The sequence below is a fragment of the Miscanthus floridulus genome, chromosome 8, assembly GCF_019320115.1.
Source record: "Miscanthus floridulus cultivar M001 chromosome 8, ASM1932011v1, whole genome shotgun sequence".
Lineage (NCBI taxonomy): Eukaryota > Viridiplantae > Streptophyta > Magnoliopsida > Poales > Poaceae > Miscanthus > Miscanthus floridulus.
In genome coordinates this window covers 59,832,050-59,850,828 of record NC_089587.1, presented here as the reverse complement: position 1 = coordinate 59,850,828, position 18,779 = coordinate 59,832,050, and the positions used below count along the sequence as shown (strand labels likewise).

General features: G+C 41.8%; 3 protein-coding genes across 3 annotated transcripts; 2 read left to right on the top strand and 1 right to left on the bottom strand.

Moving 5' to 3' along the window:
- Positions 1-1,248: 1,248 nt before the first annotated feature.
- On the top strand, positions 1,249-6,532 carry LOC136472241 (uncharacterized). The gene is made up of 13 exons (XM_066469969.1): positions 1,249-1,379; positions 1,521-1,629; positions 1,732-1,810; positions 1,919-1,994; positions 2,090-2,173; positions 2,286-2,390; positions 3,842-3,922; positions 4,011-4,075; positions 4,492-4,561; positions 4,636-4,713; positions 5,202-5,299; positions 5,391-5,526; positions 6,007-6,532. Exons 1-13 carry the CDS (start codon positions 1,323-1,325, stop codon positions 6,151-6,153), a joined length of 1,185 nt encoding a protein of 394 aa, XP_066326066.1. The 5' UTR covers positions 1,249-1,322; the 3' UTR covers positions 6,154-6,532.
- Positions 6,533-8,802: 2,270 nt separating this feature from the next.
- On the top strand, positions 8,803-13,354 carry LOC136472239 (monocopper oxidase-like protein SKU5). The gene is made up of 9 exons (XM_066469968.1): positions 8,803-8,934; positions 9,694-9,803; positions 10,577-10,847; positions 11,187-11,325; positions 11,635-12,001; positions 12,269-12,634; positions 12,730-12,808; positions 12,927-13,126; positions 13,243-13,354. Exons 1-9 carry the CDS (start codon positions 8,803-8,805, stop codon positions 13,352-13,354), a joined length of 1,776 nt encoding a protein of 591 aa, XP_066326065.1.
- A 685-nt stretch (positions 13,355-14,039) lies between these two features.
- LOC136472238 (uncharacterized) lies at positions 14,040-17,859 on the bottom strand. Its single transcript, XM_066469967.1, has 9 exons — positions 17,521-17,859; positions 17,373-17,426; positions 16,666-16,749; positions 16,151-16,276; positions 15,452-15,519; positions 15,297-15,366; positions 14,997-15,062; positions 14,842-14,919; positions 14,040-14,645 (listed from the first exon to the last, which is right to left on the bottom strand). Exons 1-9 carry the CDS (start codon positions 17,827-17,829, stop codon positions 14,595-14,597), a joined length of 906 nt encoding a protein of 301 aa, XP_066326064.1. The 5' UTR covers positions 17,830-17,859; the 3' UTR covers positions 14,040-14,594.
- Between the last annotated feature and the right edge of the window lie 920 nt (positions 17,860-18,779).

Sequence of the window (18,779 nt, the reverse complement as noted above, 5' to 3'; positions counted from 1 at the left end):
CCATATGGTTAGTTCATAGAAGCCCTTTTTTGGGTAACTTTTGGTCCCTTATACACCTCTGTATGCAATTATATTCAAGATAATCTTGTTTCTAAATTTCGAATCAACATGTGCTGAGCAGCTGAGGCCCTTAGAGTGTCCAAGAAATCAAATAAACATAAAAACACCCTTTGAAAACCTAATCCGTTTCTAGGATTTAAAATATTTCAATCACATGAATTACAAAGTATAATTTGAGGATATGAGGGAATAGAAAACCTTTCGAAATATAAGTATACAACTGCACCTTGGATTGGACTGAGTATAAAGTGTTGTTTACTCACATACGTGTGTACTAAATCGGGCTCGGTCGCATATAAAGTCAAATCGTCCCAAAAATGATCATGTATCACAAAGTAAGAATGGAACAAAAGACACCGATATCCAATCAAGAGCGAGTCATGGGTTATCCAAATCCTTTTTAAATATTCCCGTGCACTATGCACATGTCACTCTCATCGTCCCCCCTCGGTTCTATCGAACGAAGCCTAGGCCCATGGATCGACAAAACCCACTGGCTCCAGGGAGAGACAAGGTTCAAATTACCAATCTGCCCACTGCATGTATATTAGCCATTGCATTTTTATGAATAAATCTTAAACTTTCTATCCAACAGCGATTGACATGACTACATGAGTAAACCATATTGGTGTGATTTAAGAAGAAGAATTGGACTAGGAACTGAAGTAGAACAGTAAACTAGGAACCTGCATCACTAACATATTCCTTGGTTCAGAGTTCCACCAAAAGTAAATATTTAAATAATAGTAACATGTTGTCAACTTGTTATTATATTTATATGCCTGGAGTATTGCTTAACTACTTATTGTCTCATATTTGTTAGATAATAACCTATGAGAAGCATGTCATGCAAAATTTAATTCTGACTTTTAGTGAAGTGCATGGAAGAGACATATTTTACGAACCATTGCCCTACTTAGAACACATATTTTTCCCCATATTTACATTTTTATGTAAAATTAGACCGATTCTAGTACGGTTTTTTTAAATGAAATCACTGCATTCCAAACTTTCACGTTCCAGTCTCATTGCATATATAATTCATATCTACCTAAGTTTTGAACGATATCACAACGCAACACAGTGAAAATCCTATTGGGTTGGAATGAGAGGTTCTTTAACATCTAAAGGGTAAACCGGTCATTGCACAGCAATTAATTAATTCCAGGTACCTCCAGATCCTAGCATCGCTAATTCTTCTCTTCTTCCGCTCCCCATCTCCTCTTCACTTCCACAGTCCACCGGCTCCGATCCCAACTCCCATGGCGCTCTCCGTATCCACGCCCACCTCCTCCTCCCTCGTCCCGTCCTCCCGTCAGGTACTACACCTTCTCTACCCGTCTACCCTCCTCTGATCCTCTCCAGCAAGCTCCCATTCGCGCAGTTCGGCCGCTCGCCGCCGCCGTCGCCTCCTGGCCATCTTGTTCCCCGGTTTCACCTGTTCCTGGTCGTTGTTTCAGGTGGTCAGGTTGACTTCGCGGTCGGCAAAGCCTGCGACTTCCAGCCTCCGGAGTCTGCCTGTGGCCGCGCGGGCCGCCGCTGGCAACGCACCCACGTCCCCGGTCAGCGGTACTGCTCTTGCCCCCCCGCCCCCCACTCGTGTCGTGCCCTGCTTCTTCTCCTGACGTGTATAGCCTTCCTGACTCCCGATTTCGCTCTGTTTGGGTGCAGAGGTCGTCACTGAGCTTGACGCGGTGGCCGGCTTCAGCGAGATCGTGCCGGACACCGTCGTGTTCGATGATTTCGAGAGGTAACACTCTTCCTGCCTTGCTTTTCTGTATTGTTGCCCCATTGGATTTGGACATTTGGTGGGTGGGTTGACCGAGGCTGGCACATTGTGCTGTTCGAACAATCTCAGATTCGCACCCACGGCGGCCACTGTTAGCTCGTCGCTGCTGCTTGGGATCGCTGGGCTCCCAGACACCAAGTTCAAGGTGAGAAGCTGTCGCGATTGGAATGTTCAGCCATTCAATTAATCCTGCAGTGCAAGAGTGACACGGTTCGTGTTGGGGCTGTTTGGTTGTTGCAGAGTGCGATAGATACTGCGCTGGCAGATGGTGAGTGCAACGCATTGGAGAAGCCTGAGGACAGGATGTCCTGTTACCTCACCAAGGTCTGCATGTTTCATCTCAGATTTCGACAGTTACCACTGTCATAGTGATATAGCTAGGCAATGTGGGGGCTTCCGTGCATCTGAGGGGCTGATTTGAGAAGAACTTTCGCAGGCTCTGGCAAACGTTGGCGCTGAACTAGCTCATCAAGTCCCTGGACGCGTTTCGACTGAAATAGATGCTCGGTTGGCTTATGACACCCAGGGCATTATCCTCAGGGTATGATGTTTTATTTTTCTCTCTTCGTAATGCTTGAATGAAATTTGGTGCATATCCACAATTATTAATAATTGTATGTACTTCTGTTAGCATTATAGTTTCTTAACACAAAACGGTTAAGAAGTTCTTTCTAGCAATGTCTGTATGTCCGCTTTCTTGGCATCTGCAGTACAACCTGCAATGTAACACTCCAATGTACAGAAAAAACAATGGTGATAGCAACACTCTTTTGTTCTAGCATATTCTTTTATGTTACCAATGCTAGTGTTTCATATGCAAATATGCACAAGGATAGTTCGATACTGTCAAGATATAAAGAACACTTATTTGTGGCATAACTCCCAAAGTGGGCTGAATAATTATATGGGCCTTCTGTTAGCATTATAGTGATAACAACCTTATGTTAATCATATGGACCTTCTGTTAGCATTACCAGTTTGTTAGCTCAAAGCGGTTAAGAAGTTCCCTCTGGCAGTGTCTGTATGTCAGCTTTCTTGGCATCTGGCCTAGTTAACAACCTGCAATGTGAGTATGTGACACTCCAATGTAACAAAACATAATAGTGATAACAAGACTCTTTTGTTCCAGCATATTATTTATGTCACCAATGTTAGTGTTTCATATGCAAATATGTACAAGGATAGCTCAGTACTGTCAAGATAAAAAGAACGCTTATTTGTGGCGTAGCTTCCAAATTGGTCCGAATAGATTTGAGATAGTGGGGGAAGTGGGGATATATTAGCAGCATGGTACTAGTATGACCATGTGGATTAGTACTATTACTAAATTATTTAGATATCTGTTGAACACCTCTTAGTTATTAACCTTACTTTGATCAAATTACTGTACCAGCAAATTTGATCAATATTTTTTCATGGAACAAGCACTTGTTACTTGTATGTTAGCTTGATGTACAATTTTACAATGCAATATAGAGTTGTGACTTGTTACAGATTAATGAGACTTGAGACCATATTGGGGGAACAATTCTTCTGATACTTAAAATATGTATTTTTAGCTCTTGAGTAACCTATGAACACACTTTAGAATCATGTCATTGATCCTCAATTTCTCTGCATCCCTCTCATTGCTGCCATGCTCAGATTATCAGTACCTCTGTGCTATTATTGTAGTGATCAATATTACTGATTTTTATCAGTTCCACACATTTTTTTTTCACGTTTCAATTATCATACAAATCACACTTTAGTCATGGTGTTACAGTTTAACTGAAATCGTGACTTAATGTTTAAAGTAATTGTCCTAAACCTCAGTACGAGGATACAAGCATGTTAAGATATATGTTACCTGAGTAATTGCATCCTAAGATTGGTCTTATTCATGTCCTTGTTGCTGATGCTTGTGACTAAGCATGGTTGGATATCCTTTGAGAAAAACATCTGTGTTTCTTAGTCGCAGTTTCCTTAAAACTGGTATCTTTGTATATTTAGGTGCATGAACTGTTGAATCTATACAACCAGCATGATGTCTCAACTGACCGCTTGCTATTCAAAATTCCTGCTACTTGGCAAGTAAGTATGCAATGCACTACTCTTTAAGTTCTGCCTGCCGGTACCTGCTGTCTCTATAAATCTTCCTTTCCAACTTGTTTACCATTAGGGCATAGAGGCCTCAAGGTTGCTTGAATCTGAAGGAGTTCAAACACATTTAACATTTGTTTACAGGTAATGGCAAACCATTTTATATCATTTGCTCCTGATCCTATTGCTTAACGGCTAGAGCAGGGAACTGTATGGATGTTATTTTCCCACTTTGCAACATTTCTATGTTGCAATATTTTGGTGCTTATTAGTGGTACCCCCTTCTTTAAAGTGCAGCATGAAAACAAGCTAGGGATAATCTTCTTAGATTATCATATTATGCTTTTACATTAGTACATGGAGAGGTATTCTGTTGAGTCTGTCTGGTGGATAGTAGTTATTCACCAGGCTTACTAGTAAGATGAAAAATAACAAGTTTGGCACTAAAGCACCTGCAATAGCGTAATTGCTTAGTCTTGCATTTACTTATTTATGTAAGATGAAAAATAACTTGGAGCTTATATACATCTTTTGTTTTGTGGTTGACCATTCTTGCCCAGTTTCGCACAAGCAGCAGCGGCAGCACAAGCTGGTGCATCTGTTGTACAGATATTTGTGGGGCGGTTGCGGGTAAATTTATCAAGCCATCTTTTACCATGACTCTGTTCTAAAACAGTATGTTGTGCTAACCACAAACTACCCAGGATTGGGCAAGGAATCACTCTGGTGATCCAGAGATAGATGAAGCTCTGAAGAAGGGAGAAGATGCTGGGCTTGCTTTGGTTAGCTTCAGTTCTTTTTTTATCTGTTAGTTATTTATGCATGATTATACCAATATACAAGAAATTTGAAGAATCAAATGTCTGGAAACAGGATCTTCAAGCCTGCAACTTTACTGACCTACAGTAGCTTTTGTGCTTGCTGCCTGACTACTAAGCTAAAAAACAAAGAAATAGATTGGAACTTCTTGTACTCAGCTGCAGCAAGTAATTTTGAGTTATCTTTGAGTCAGTTTTAGCGTTTGTCATTTTTTATCATTCCATCATTTGATTAATATCAGCAGATAATGTGTTGGTATTCTAGTTTCCTTATGGTAGTGCAGTATAAATGAGTAATTAACAAGACTAACATAAGTGGATAACTATGGCACTTAGTATTAAGGTAGTCAACAATAAGGGGGTTACTTCTCAGAGATGAGCAACAGTACACTTACAATTTCTGGTACTAAGCTAGAGTTTATAACTTCATATATTTGTGGGTTATAATCCAGGCGAAGAAAGTATATGCCTATATTCACAGAAATGGGTACAAAACAAAGTTGATGGTCGCTGCCATACGGAACAAGCAGGACATATTTAGCCTTCTGGGGTAATTTTGTATTACTTGTTTTTGCTGGATATTGGATACAAATTCACAAGTCATGGTCACTAACATGGGGACTAATGTTTCTTAAATGTAGGATTGATTACATCATTGCACCACTGAAGATATTGCAGTCTCTGGAAGAATCTGTCACCGATCCTGATGTGAAGTACGGTTATGTCCCAAAGTTGACTCCTCCTTTTGGCAAGACGTACAACTTCACTGAAGAGGAGGTTCGTGTACTCATGGATCTTGTTCCAAATTCAAATATCTGAAGTCCTAAACCGCTTAATTGGCAAATAACTTAACGATGATCAGTAATCTGCATTGTTTAGATTTTTTTTTTTACAAAAAGGGCACCTTTGAGTACTCTACGTAATTGTTCCCAATAGGAACCATTGCAAGTGTGATGCTGTATGTAAATTTATATTGTCTTCACCAGACCTGTGCATTTCCACTAGACCAATATAGAGAGATATCGTAGCAGAAAGATTTGTAGAAGGACCAGGACATATCTGTAGGATCCTTTTATAGAACTCTCTGCAAGGGAAAACTCTGTTTCCAGAATTGATAAATGAGAATGATTCTCTGTTAGCCTTTGCTGAAAATATAGAAGTCTCCGGTAAGTGCTAAACTTAATGAAGACAAAATAAAGCCAAGAAATGAAAAAACAAACTGATTGATTGTTCATTTCTGATAAATGATGTATGCAGCTTGTGAAGTGGGACCAGTTGAGCCTATCAGCTGCAATGGGGCCAGCTGCAGAAGAACTACTTGCTTCAGGACTAGAGGGATATGTGAACCAAGCACGCCGCGTTGAGGAGCTCTTTGGGAAGATCTGGCCACCTCCCAATGTTTAACGACGCCTTGCTGCGCCACAGTTTTCAATTCCAACAGAGAGCAATAACAACCGGCCAGGGTGGTACGGTGTCGACCGACATCTGCCCTCTTGCTTCGAAGAACACTTCTCTTGCTCGCCGCAGTTCTCCAATGTGATTTACCTGGCAGTCTCACGATGCTGTGCAAAAGACGTTCTGCTTCTACTTTTGTATCATACACGAAGCGCTCCAATGTTTTCCTTAACTTGCAGTGTGTATTGTGTTTTTTGTGATTCAAATGATATGCTAAACTGATGAGAACCTGTCACCTGATATTCCCTGCAACTGCAAATGCCCTGGTACTGCTACCAAACAGCTTCTTTGGTTCAGGTGGCAATGTGCCAGTGTTGTTCCATGAGAATCCTCCATCCAACATCACCTTAGCTGCAGTTACATGCATGATTATCTGTCTGCTATCAAAATCCATTCTATGCTAGTTAGCCAAGTTCATGGTTTTCAGGATACAATCGCCCACCTAACATCAAAACTCTGTTGTGAAGCATCATGCTGAATGTATGATTTTTTTTCCGAAAACCTGGCAGGAGCACTGTCTCTCAATTAAGCAAGAAAAGAAATTTATATGTACAGGAAGGTTCGGAAGACCGAAAAGCCCCTGGGCGCGCGCGCGCACACACACACACAAAAAGACATCCAGCACATTCCCCCCGTGGGGGTTAAACAGAGAATGGCTAAGTCGGCTTGTTAAGGACCCTACAGCACGTTTTTATTATTACTTGGCCTGTTTTTATTATTGTGTGTGTATAAGTAGGTGATTGGTAGGTGGTATATGCAGATTAGAAGGAGGTGTGAGTGTAACCGATTGTTTGGTCAAAGTTTGTCGAGCAAGGTCGGCCAGGGCAGGCCGGTGGTTCACGCTGATACAGTGGGTGGAGCAACCAATGAACCGGTGGGCGGAGGAGCCACAAATATTTCTCAAATTTGGTCTTTCAGTTATTTCGATTTCGACACCCATCTATCTTTGCTCGTAGCGCGTTTAATTTCCTTGTGGAATTTGCGATTTTTTTAGCCTTGTAAACGTCCTCTCTTTAAGAGTTGACTAACCACGAGTTAGGGCTAATTTAGAAGCAAGAGGAATGCATACCCAGGGATGAAAAACTCTCTATAAATAACTAAATGTGTTATTCAAATAGTATTCCTTCTCACCCTGGAAAAAATCATGGATTCTAAGGGGATTTGAGTTTCTAAACTAGCCCTTGGTGTTTTTTTCCCTATGTATATCTATCCATCTATCGATTTATGACTCTATATCTATATCTGTATATATCTATAACTTGTAGCTACTGACACACACGAAAAGCCCTATACATGACTTGGAATATGTTTTGGCACATCATTTTATTATCCTTAACAATAAATAAATAAATAGGCACATTTGAAATTTCCTCTTCATTCATAATTGGCCTTGCAAATCCCTTTCTTCTAAAAGAAAATGAGAATTCCTAGTAGGTAAGGATATTTGTGTAAAGCGTCGTGTTGTTTTTTTACTATTGCTACATCGACGTAACCATACATACTGTAACCCACTATATAGAGTGTCAAGGTATCCAATTTATTACCATCTTTGCAAATTCATAGCCCCACTGTATATAGTGTTTTATACTGTATGTAATAAGGAGTAGTCTGATTACATATATTGCTATATGATAAAATATACACGCTCTGTTGCTAGTGTGGTTTTCTGATGAGACGGTAACTACCATGATTAATTTTGACCATCAATACTCACTAGGAAAGCCCTAAACATGACTCGAAATATCTTTTTACGCATCATTTAATTCAAACCCACAAACAATATCATGCATTTTTTATTTTTTATTATTACCATTATCCTTAACCATAAATAAAATGCACCTTTGAGATTTCCTGCTCATTCATGTTCGTCTTTGCAAATCCCTCCCTCCGAAAGAAAAATGAGCATTCTTAGGTATAAGGACATTTGTGTAAAAGAACATATTGTCTTACCATCCTAACTAATTTGTTACTATACACACACATGACCCTCTCTATAGTTTTTTTTTTCATGTGATAAGGATTGGTCGAATTGCTGGAGCTGCTCTAAGTTGTCTATGTTCACCATCAAACTATAACGACATAGTACATACAAGACATATTGGCGTTACTACTACACGTACAACAACCGTACGCACATATGTACCTGTCTTATACCATAAACGCATGCTACATATGTAACCGACTTTAACGCGCCTAATCTTGACCGTCAGATACTTCATGGACGGTTCAAACACACCTCTTGCCCTATCTTTTTGCACAATAATTAATTTCAAAACCCAAACCACAACACATCATCATATATCTCTAGCCATAAACAAAGAGATAGCGTCTCTGAGAGTTCCTTTTGCTGACATACATTCATGTGTTGGTTTTGTGTCTCTCTACATTTGCTTTTTATCTCTTCTCTGCTCTCCGTCCCTTCTTTTCCACTTTTTTATACCCCCAACAAAAACCCCACACCACGAGAGAGAGGCCAAAACCCACCTTGGCAAAGCAAAGCAGGGCTCGGCGCAGACGAGAGTACGCTGGACGTACGAGAGGGAGTACGTAGAGCGCGGCGCGCACGCCACACAGCCCAGGAGAAGCGAGAACCATCCCATGGCGATGGCGGCGGCGATGACGGTCGCCGTGGTGCTCGCGGCCGTCGTGGCGGCGGCGGCCGCAGCGCAGGCGGAGGTGCGCTGGGAGGTGGCGTACCTCACCGTGGAGCCCCTCGGCCCCGCGCAGAAGGCGCGTACTTGTCGTCACCACCTATCTGTCTCGACCTCTTCCTGTTCTTGTTCTCTGCTGTCTTAAAGTTCTTGATTTCTATCGAAAAAAAAAGTTTTCGATTTGTCCGGAAAATTTTACGTTTTTTTTCTCCGCTCTCTATTTTCCTTTTACACCTCATGGCTTCGTAAGATCTTGAAAAAAAAAAAGAATTGCCATATGTTTTTTTTAGATGTTTTGATTTTTGGCGACGTTTGTTCGTTCGTTCGATCGACGTGTGCTTGTCTTAAAAACGCATCCTTTATTTTCTCTTCTTCGCGTAAGCAGTTTCGCCGAACGAATCTTCGTCGTCGTCGCTTCGTTTGCGATTTCGTTGTCTTGTAAAGGTTTCGTAACGCTCGGCGCTCGCGCTCCTCAGGAACAAAATAAATAAATAAATCCGCCGTCGATGTTGCAAGGACTCCTTTATGCTCGTGATATGTGTTCTTCAGACTTTTTGGCGAAATTTTACTTGATTTTGGTGGCGCATGGCCGAAATATTTCTTGCCCTGTGTGTGCCTGCCTAAAGATCTCTCTTTTGTGAACGAACCATTTCAAAGCCCAAAGGTTCATTTTTTTTCTTGGCAAACAATCAATATGAGATATTGAGATCTTGTACTCTGTTTTTTTCAGTAATTTTTTTTTTGTTTCTAATAAAATAGAGAAGTTTCGTCATGTGGGTTGAGGCTTGGGGCTTGAGACGCAAAATTCTAAGAACACGCATTTCTTTTTGTTCATCAGGTGATTGGGATAAACAACCAGTTCCCGGGTCCTCTCTTGAACGTGACGACGAACCAGAACGTGAGGGTGAACGTCCAAAACAACCTTGACGAGCCCCTCCTCATCACCTGGTACTTACTACTGCTGATGATGCCTCTCTGATCACTTCATTTTGATGCAACAGATCTCTGATGACTTCATGTGAAGCAAACCTATTTTCTTGCATTTTTTTTAATATTTCACACATGCATTTTCATTTTATACCAAATTTTTAAAAAATCTTGACGAGTCAAATTGTGTCAGTAGCCATATGTAAGGTTTCCATCTTTGATGGGTTTGTGATGAAATTCTCGGTGGATCTTGAGCTGCACTTCCATTTCTGCGCTTCCTCTTTGCCTTCCTATATTAAGCATATGACGTGCCATATTATGCGTTGTGCATTTGAGACATTTATGGGCTTAATTGATCATGGCATATTGACATATATGGGCAGGCATATCATGTTCTTTCCAGCAGATTGGTTCAGGTGCATGCATCTGTGCGTGATTCTCGGCATCATTGCATTTACATCCTGATAGTTCGTACCAAAATGTTATTTGCTTTATTAGTGACTGAAGATGCAACGGTTTCTGTTATTTTTTTTAGATATAATCTGTGTTCTTGATTGAATTACATCTGTACCGTAGCAAATAAAATCTGCATAACATTTTCTACCAAATAACTTTGCAGATGTTAGACCATCCTTGGAAAATGTTTGAAATGCTTAATACCTGAGGGTTGCTTCTGCAAATTCCATCTTTTTTTCAAAAACTGAACTAGCATTGGCGCCAATTTTCTTCTCATCCTGTGGCAAGTGGCAACTGAACTGGTTTGCTCACTTGTCTCTTTTCCATGGGAATGGCAGGGACGGGATCCAGATGAGGATGAACTCGTGGCAGGACGGCGTCATGGGCACCAACTGCCCCATACCTCCGGGATGGAACTGGACCTACGAGTTCCAGCTCAAGGACCAGATCGGCAGTTTCTTCTACTTCCCGTCGCTCGGCCTCCAGCGTGCCGCCGGCGGGTTTGGCCCCATCACTGTCAACAACCGCGCCACCGTGCCTCTCCCCTTCGACCAGCCTCATGGTGATATCACCCTGTTCATCGGGGATTGGTACACCAAAAGCCATGTTGTAAGAATCGCACTTTGTTTTTGTGTCTGTCAATGCAATCTAGATGGTCTATCTATTTGTTTCAGAGGTAGTCAGGGAAAATATTGCACTTTCAATGATCTCTTGAATTTCCCAGCATATTTTTGTACATAGAACATAAGCTTAGATTTTCTTTCCCAGCAGGATATTAGACCAAATATTAGTGTTCATCTGAGAATCTAATTTCATTTTTAAGTTTACAGAATAAGAATGGCAGTACAGGGTTTCACTGAAAATGGAGTTGTTGCACAGTATTTAGCATGGTACTTGAAAAAGCTTTTGCATATTCTTCTTGTAATTTGAGTATTCTATCACATGCAGGAACTGAGGAACATGCTAGATGATAATCAGGAACTAGGGGTACCAGATGCCATTCTTATCAATGGAAAGGCACCTTACAGATATGACAGTGCACTGGTTCCGGATGGCCTTCAGTATGAAACTGTTGGAGTTGAGCCAGGTTATATATGGCTTTGATCAAACTTTTACTTGCAAATTTGCAGCTCTATGTGCAATTTTTATAAACTACAATCATACACCCATGCTGAATGCTCGAAGTTATGTTTGTATGTTAGTTATATTTCAAACTTCTGTTACTTTGGTAGCACAAAAGGTTGGATTTTATCAGTCACTGATGTGAAGTGGAAATCAAATGAGTGGAAGTAGGAATGCAGCTTATCAGTCAATCTCTATCTGCATTACTATAATACAACACCACCATGTTTATCATGAGTCGTGTGAAGTCTGATGCTCTGAATATTTGTGACAGGCAAAACATATCGCTTCCGTGTCCACAATGTTGGCATCTCAACTAGCCTCAACCTTAGGATCCAGAATCACAACATGCGTCTGGTAGAGACTGAAGGAACCTACACCAATCAGCAGAACTACACCAACCTGGACATCCATGTGGGACAGTCCTACTCTTTCTTGGTGACCATGGATCAGAATGCAAGCACCGACTACTACATTGTGGCGAGCCCGAGGTTTGCAAGCAATCCTCGATGGCATGAAGTAGCTGGTGTAGCCATCCTTCAGTATTCAAACTCCAAGGGCAGGGCTTCTGGCAGCCTCCCTGATGCTCCAAATGATCACTATGACAAGTACTACTCCATGAACCAGGCAAGGTCCATCAGGTATTGTGTTCACAAGAGTACAATATTGCTATGTTCTTGCCATGGAAATTCACTTCTGATCTTGTGTTACTGTGGACTCTGATCTTCATTTAGCTTAACGGATTCTTCTCCTGTATTTGAAGTTGTCATTTGTGTTACTGTATTTGATATAATGATATTCATATGTTCTACATCAAGAGCCATTGGTATTGTTGTTTCATTCTACTGTATTTGATATAATGGTATTCATATGTTCTCCATCAAGAGTCATTAGTATTGTTGTTTCAGAATGAACACAAGCGCTGGTGCTGCCCGTCCAAACCCACAGGGATCATTCCACTATGGATCGATCAACATCACTCAGACCTTTGTTCTCAAGAACGAGCAACCCTTGAGCATCAATGGAAAGCGTCGGAGGACTATCAACAGGGTGTCATACTCTCCTCCAGAGACGCCACTGAGGCTTGCTGACCTCCACAACCTGACTGGAGTCTACGCAACTAACTTCCCTGCAATGCCCAGCAATGCGCCAGCGAGGATAGCTTCATCTGCGCTGAACGCATCCTACAAGGGTTTCCTAGAGATCGTTTTCCAGAACAATGACACTGATGTTCAGACCTACCATCTTGATGGCTACTCATTCTTTGTTGTTGGGTACGTGCTGAACCATCACAATCTTCAGTTTTAACCAATGTTTCATATCTGCTTGTGAACATCTGAAAAGAACACCACCTTCCGGTGAATTTCAGGATGAATTATGGCGAGTGGACACCAGACAGGAGGAATGAATACAACAAGTGGGATGCCATCTCTCGCTGCACCACTCAGGTAAGCAACCTTTCCAAGACACATCTGATAATGTGCCAAAAGTTCTGTACCTCACATTAGCTGTGCCATTGGTAATTCTGAAGAACACAAATTTCTCAATATTTGCAATGACAAACAGGTCTTCCCCGGGGGCTGGACTGCGGTCCTAGTCTCGCTTGACAATGTTGGTATCTGGAATCTGCGTGCCGAAAAGCTGGATAACTGGTACAGAGGGCAGGAGGTCTATGTGAAGGTTGCTGATCCACTGGGCTACAACGTCACTGAAATGGTCATCCCGGATAATGCCCTGTACTGTGGTCTACTGAAGGAGAGGCAAAAGTATGTCTCAGCTGAATGTCTCTTCTCACCCGATGCATTGTTACATTTTACAGATGCAGTGTTACATTTTACTGTTCTTGACCTGCAACTCACATTCTGCTCCAAAAAACCTGCAGGCCACAGGTTCATGAGTCAAACAGCAAGTCGTCGGCGCAAGGCGATGCTGGATGGAGCAACAGGCTCCTCACAACCATGATACTGGTCGTTGCAGCTGTGATCTTCAGTTGATTTTATTTTTCAAAGTTTTTGCTAGATTTTTGCCTAGAAGAAATAGAACATTGAAACATCTACCTTACAAGTTCAGCATAAGTTAGTTTGTGGAGATAGGATCTGGCGGTGACTCTCAAGCTGGTTGATAGTGTAGGACAACTTGAAATGATGTTTGTCGAAAAGGCAAGATGCTTGATACTGAAGTGAGAACTTAACAAAACCCAGTGCGTGTTGTGATTTGTATCGCTGCAGTTTGTCCTGAGGTTAACAGTTTCATGACTCGTTGCTTAACTGGCATTTTCACATTATGTGATGAAGGCATAGTCACCTGGCATTATTGCTAATCTGAACTTAATTTTGACACGAACCACTTGCATCCGGGTAAACTCCATCAAGACTAACAGATTGCAGCAAACGTACAAAACGCAAAACAATATCAATAAATTTGTACTGGTGCAGTATTCTTATTGCACGCGAAACATTGTGCCTTCATTAGTTTGTTTACACAAAGGAGGACATAAATAAGTGAACCCAAGCAATTGTAGATTGCTCGTGATTCAAATACCAGTAACAAAAAAAATTTAATCTTCTATGAACCATGCTTAATACCTGTGGAGAAAAGAGTAAACCACAGTAGGTCCAGGATTTGGAAGATTTGTTTGAGCAATTGCAACCAGCCATTCAGTTCACAGATTATCAAGAATTTAGCGAGATTTTACAATCACTAGACTAAACATGAAAATTCATGTGTCCATTACATTCATGAGCATTCCAAAACAAGCTTCAGAAATAACAACGCTCGAAATTCCGTGGATTGGTACACATCACACTGCTACAGTAAAAGTACATGTCATCTGCTTGCAATTCCCAGCATGTGGTTCATTGAGTTGTCCTCGAGAGGATAGGTGCATATCAAAACATTGGTCTATCAACAAAACACCATAGCAACATGCTGGTTTTGTACTTGAGGAGTTCTATCTGCAGGACATGCTCACCTCAGCGTTCTATGCAGCAAAAAGTCAATTCAGGAAAAATAGCCAAGCTGGTGTTACTGTCCAGTCCAGTAATCGACATCTAATGGACATTGCAGCACCTGTTTCTACCATTGTGCTTAGTAGAGCCCAGGCCACTAGCTGCGTCTGTAGATATTGTCAATGTCAAGAGGTTCATCGTCTATAATCCTTTTTACTTGATTAACCCATATCAGTTTGATCTTTCAAGGCTTAATTTTTCGACATCTAAATAAAACGTTGTGAAGTCAAGTATCTACTAGCTTCCGGCAAATTGTCATCCCATCTCCAATAGGCACCTGCAATTGTCCCAAATAAAATAATGCCATTGTCAGTAAATGTAGCATGCTGATGTTGCAGTACTGCTACAAATCACAATATTCTGAAGGACAAAAAATTGTGCACGCTTTTCAAAGATCCTACGAAAGTTTGCATGTAATAAACACATGCAATGCACCAAATAACAAAATATAACAAGGAGAGGGAAAGGGATACCATGCTGATATCGACACGCTTGTTCTCCAAAACTTTCTTATTGAAGTTCCTTATACTGATTGTCTTTGGGTCATCAACCTGAAAAAGCCATATGTGCTAAATATGATGTGTACCATATAACATAACGTGTAAATCTAAAAGACATTATAACTGACCAGTGGATCAGCAACCCTTCCATACCAAAGAACATTGTCCATTACAATTAAACCACCAACTCTTACCTACAGAAGAAAACAGAACTGTCAACACATAAAGCACCATAAGTCCATAAATGCTATTATTTTATATAAATGAATTATAAACCAATATGAGATAACAAAGGTTCTCAAAAATGATTTCTTCAAACATTATAAGTGGAATGAAGAGTTAAAAAGGGAAAAACATTATGGGGAAGGTACAAAAAGCAGCATGTGTTTTACATATATCCAATTGATGAAATGTATGTTAGGTCTTACTAGCTTTAGTAGAAGCTCAAAATATTCCTCATACATTCTCTTGTCAGCATCAACAAATGCGAAGTCATAGCTAGAAAATATGGAGAAGTAAAGGTTAGATAGAAATTTAAGAGGCTACTTAGTTGATGATGGATTATAACAAACCATCAGCATACCTGGAAGCTTCACCACAATCAAGTAGTGATCTTAGAGAATCCACAGCTAACGCATGTCTCACATCAATCTATGATTTTTTTATGCATTGATCAGCACAGAAATTTTAGAGCGCAAAAGTATCAATGGATTAACTCCGCCTATGATGTCTCAACATAGCAGGTCCCAAGCCCTGGTAAAGGAGGAGGGTTGTGATAGGCGTGGCGAGCCAACGTTAAATCTAGCCATTCTAATGGAGATAATGGAGAAAAGTATCAATGGATTCTACCATATAACAGTAATTATTACAATTGTAGGGCAGTTCCAGATACTCAGTGTTTTCAGCTTTAAATGCATAGAGATGGTCATGAAAGAAAATTACTGCTTAATATCATCAAGATTAGATTTCCAATGAAACAGATACAATATGCAGTTTACCGATTTTTTTCCTAATTTCATTCACTACAGTGCAGAACTCAATAGTCAATACAATGTAAAACAAATATAAGGACAATGAAACATATATCACAAATAAATAAATGAGCACCAAAAATAGTTTGCTTGGAAGAATTTTCAAATTTGCACAAAAAAAGGTTATTGGACTACTTTAAGCATCTTTAATTTGTTATGCAAAAAAAAATTCTCAAGCTGGCTTAAAAACGATACACATTTGATTTAACTTTCTATCCCAGGCATAAGAGGTGAATAGTAATATGAATTACCTTCTGTGCAACACCAGCACGTTGGTAGTACTTCTTGGCAACTTCTAGGCATCTTTCATCCCTCTCACAAGCAACCAAGTGACCAGATTCAGGGAGGGCTAGTGCAACAGCTAATGATGAATACCCCTATACAAAGATGAAAGCATCACTAAGACACAGACAATGGGATTTGCAATATTTTGGAATTTCTGTATACATTTTTACCCATAATGTCACAAAGAACATTTTTATACCCACTCATATATGCTTACTAACACAAACACCATATTTCTTATGGTAGTTATCACAATTCTATGGAAAGCTTTATATGTGCAAGTATATACATTTCCTCAACATTTGAAGGAAGGTGTGCACCCTAGACTGCCAAAGCTTAGCTGATGTAGGCCCTAACATTGCTAGTTTGCTATAACACACTCAAATTCCACGAAGAAAAAGTGGATTGCTATTGTTTTGTTTTTCTGACTGGGTGTGGATGGTAGGAAAATCCAAAATGGTAAAGTAATCAGTTAACATACAGTAAACACACCAACTTCAATGCAACGCCGCGCCCCAAGAATTTGCACAAGCATTGCCAACAGCTGAGCCTGAGCGGGAGAAACCTACAAAGACAAAGGCACCAGATTAGACAGACAATGAGCACTTTTCTGTAGCTTGCTTGTTGAGAAATATACACAAATTTGAAGTGTATTGTAGCTATGGAAACCGTCATAATATTTTCAGGGAAAAGACGGCAAAAGGCAAATTATATTTGATATGCTACAAGGAGACCAAGGCGATTCAAGGGAATAACAAGAAACTGCAACTGCAACTATGCCCAACATTAAGCTCAGCAAAACAGGATTATCTGTATTTTGCCCTGTAACCTCCAATAATATACTTGAAAACAAAACAATACAGTAGAGTTCATTGCATGCATATGCAGAATGTAACGTGGAAGCATCAGTGTGATAAGACAACCAAATGCCAGCCTTATTATATGGCACTTAGGAGAACTAATTGAGAATGGCCAACGATGTTGAAGAACTGCAAATGCAATACCAGCTTTGCATCAGAGATGCATCATGGATTGGTGTTCCCAGTTTTGCGCTTGAACGGACTACTGTGATGTTCTTGCAGAACCATAAGCACACTGCACTTCATCTATGCAACTAACGCGATGGGAACAGGTAAAAAAAAATGGACACAACAGTTCATGGATGCCATGCTATGCATTGCCACGCACCTGCATCTGGCTCCCTCTCATAGCCGCGGTCTCCTCGCGAAGGTCCCGGAGAATCTGGAAAAAATCGAGGACGGGGCACTCACAGTCAGAACCAAAATCAGTGGCAAATTGGCTCGGAACAAGAACGGGTAGATAGAGAGTGGCGCACGGGGTGCTCGCGGACGTTGGCGAGGAGGTAGTCGTAGAGCGGCGGCGTCATCCCGAGCTGCTTCCGCCCGCGCCGCGCCTCCTCCACCGCCGTCGTCGCCGCCGCAGCGGAGGAGTGGTGGGAGGAGCACAGGCGGCGTACGAGGCATGCCGGCGCGCTGCGGCGGCGCAGAGTGGAGGAGATGGCAGCTGCGGCGCCAGGGGACAGGACCAGAGCTCGGAGGGTGCGGGAAGGCGCGGCGACCGCCGGCGGAGGAAGAGGGAGAGGAAGGGCGGAAGCGGCTGCGGCCGCGGCAAGGCGAGGCGACATGTTTCGCGGCCCACACGCCAGTGACTGCACGCCCGCGCTATTGGTTTCTTTCGGATAAATAACGCGAGGCAAGGTTTGCTCCCCAGCCAGAAGGGCCCACGTGGCAGTGATATCAGTTGCTCGCCTATTCCTGGCGCCGCCGTTCACATTGGAAACGGGACCCACCCAGTTGGCTCGTTCCTCGTCAGGCTCTCACGGGTCACCGCCGGTGACGGCGAGCTTCCACGGCGCCTCCTTCTACATTATTGCTTACTCCAGCGTTTTTGCATGGTCTAAGGTAAACTAGATGAATTTTATGTTGCTATATGGTGCGTATATTCATCCGAATTTCTTATTTATGTACTCCGTATATGAAATTACGATGAGTTTTAGCCTCAGTTTTTTTTAGAGAAACAAAAATAATCATGACGCAAAGTACTAAGTGTGATTAAAAACTTCGAAACATTTTTTACAACTTTCCACTGTTTCAATATTTGTGGTGTTGTCACTTGTCACTGTTACTCTTTGTGGTTCTGGCCGAGCGTGACATAAATACAATAGAAACTAACGTCAGTCTCAACTCTCAACAAGGATTTCATGTGTCGATTTCCAAGCCTGGTTAAAGACAACGGTAACGATAGAAAGCGGGTGTTTGCCCGCCCAAACGCTGTGTTGGTGGGTCGTGCGAGTGTGCGACGACAGCTCAAGACCACCCGCTCCTCCATTTCTAAATAAAAAATCCACTCGTCCACGTACTTGTCGCTCACTTGCTCCTATCCCTGCCGCCTCCAGCCAGGCGTGGCGTGCGCCCGGCTCCAACCTTGCCAGGCCACTCTGGCGCACCGTCGCACCATCCCTCGCCGCGCCTCCATCCTCCGCCGCGCCATGCCCGTCCTCTGTTGTGCCTAGGGTGTGCTGGCCCAAGCCGCCGAGCAGGTGCTCGCCAGGGGTGCTTGCGTAGATGCTCACCC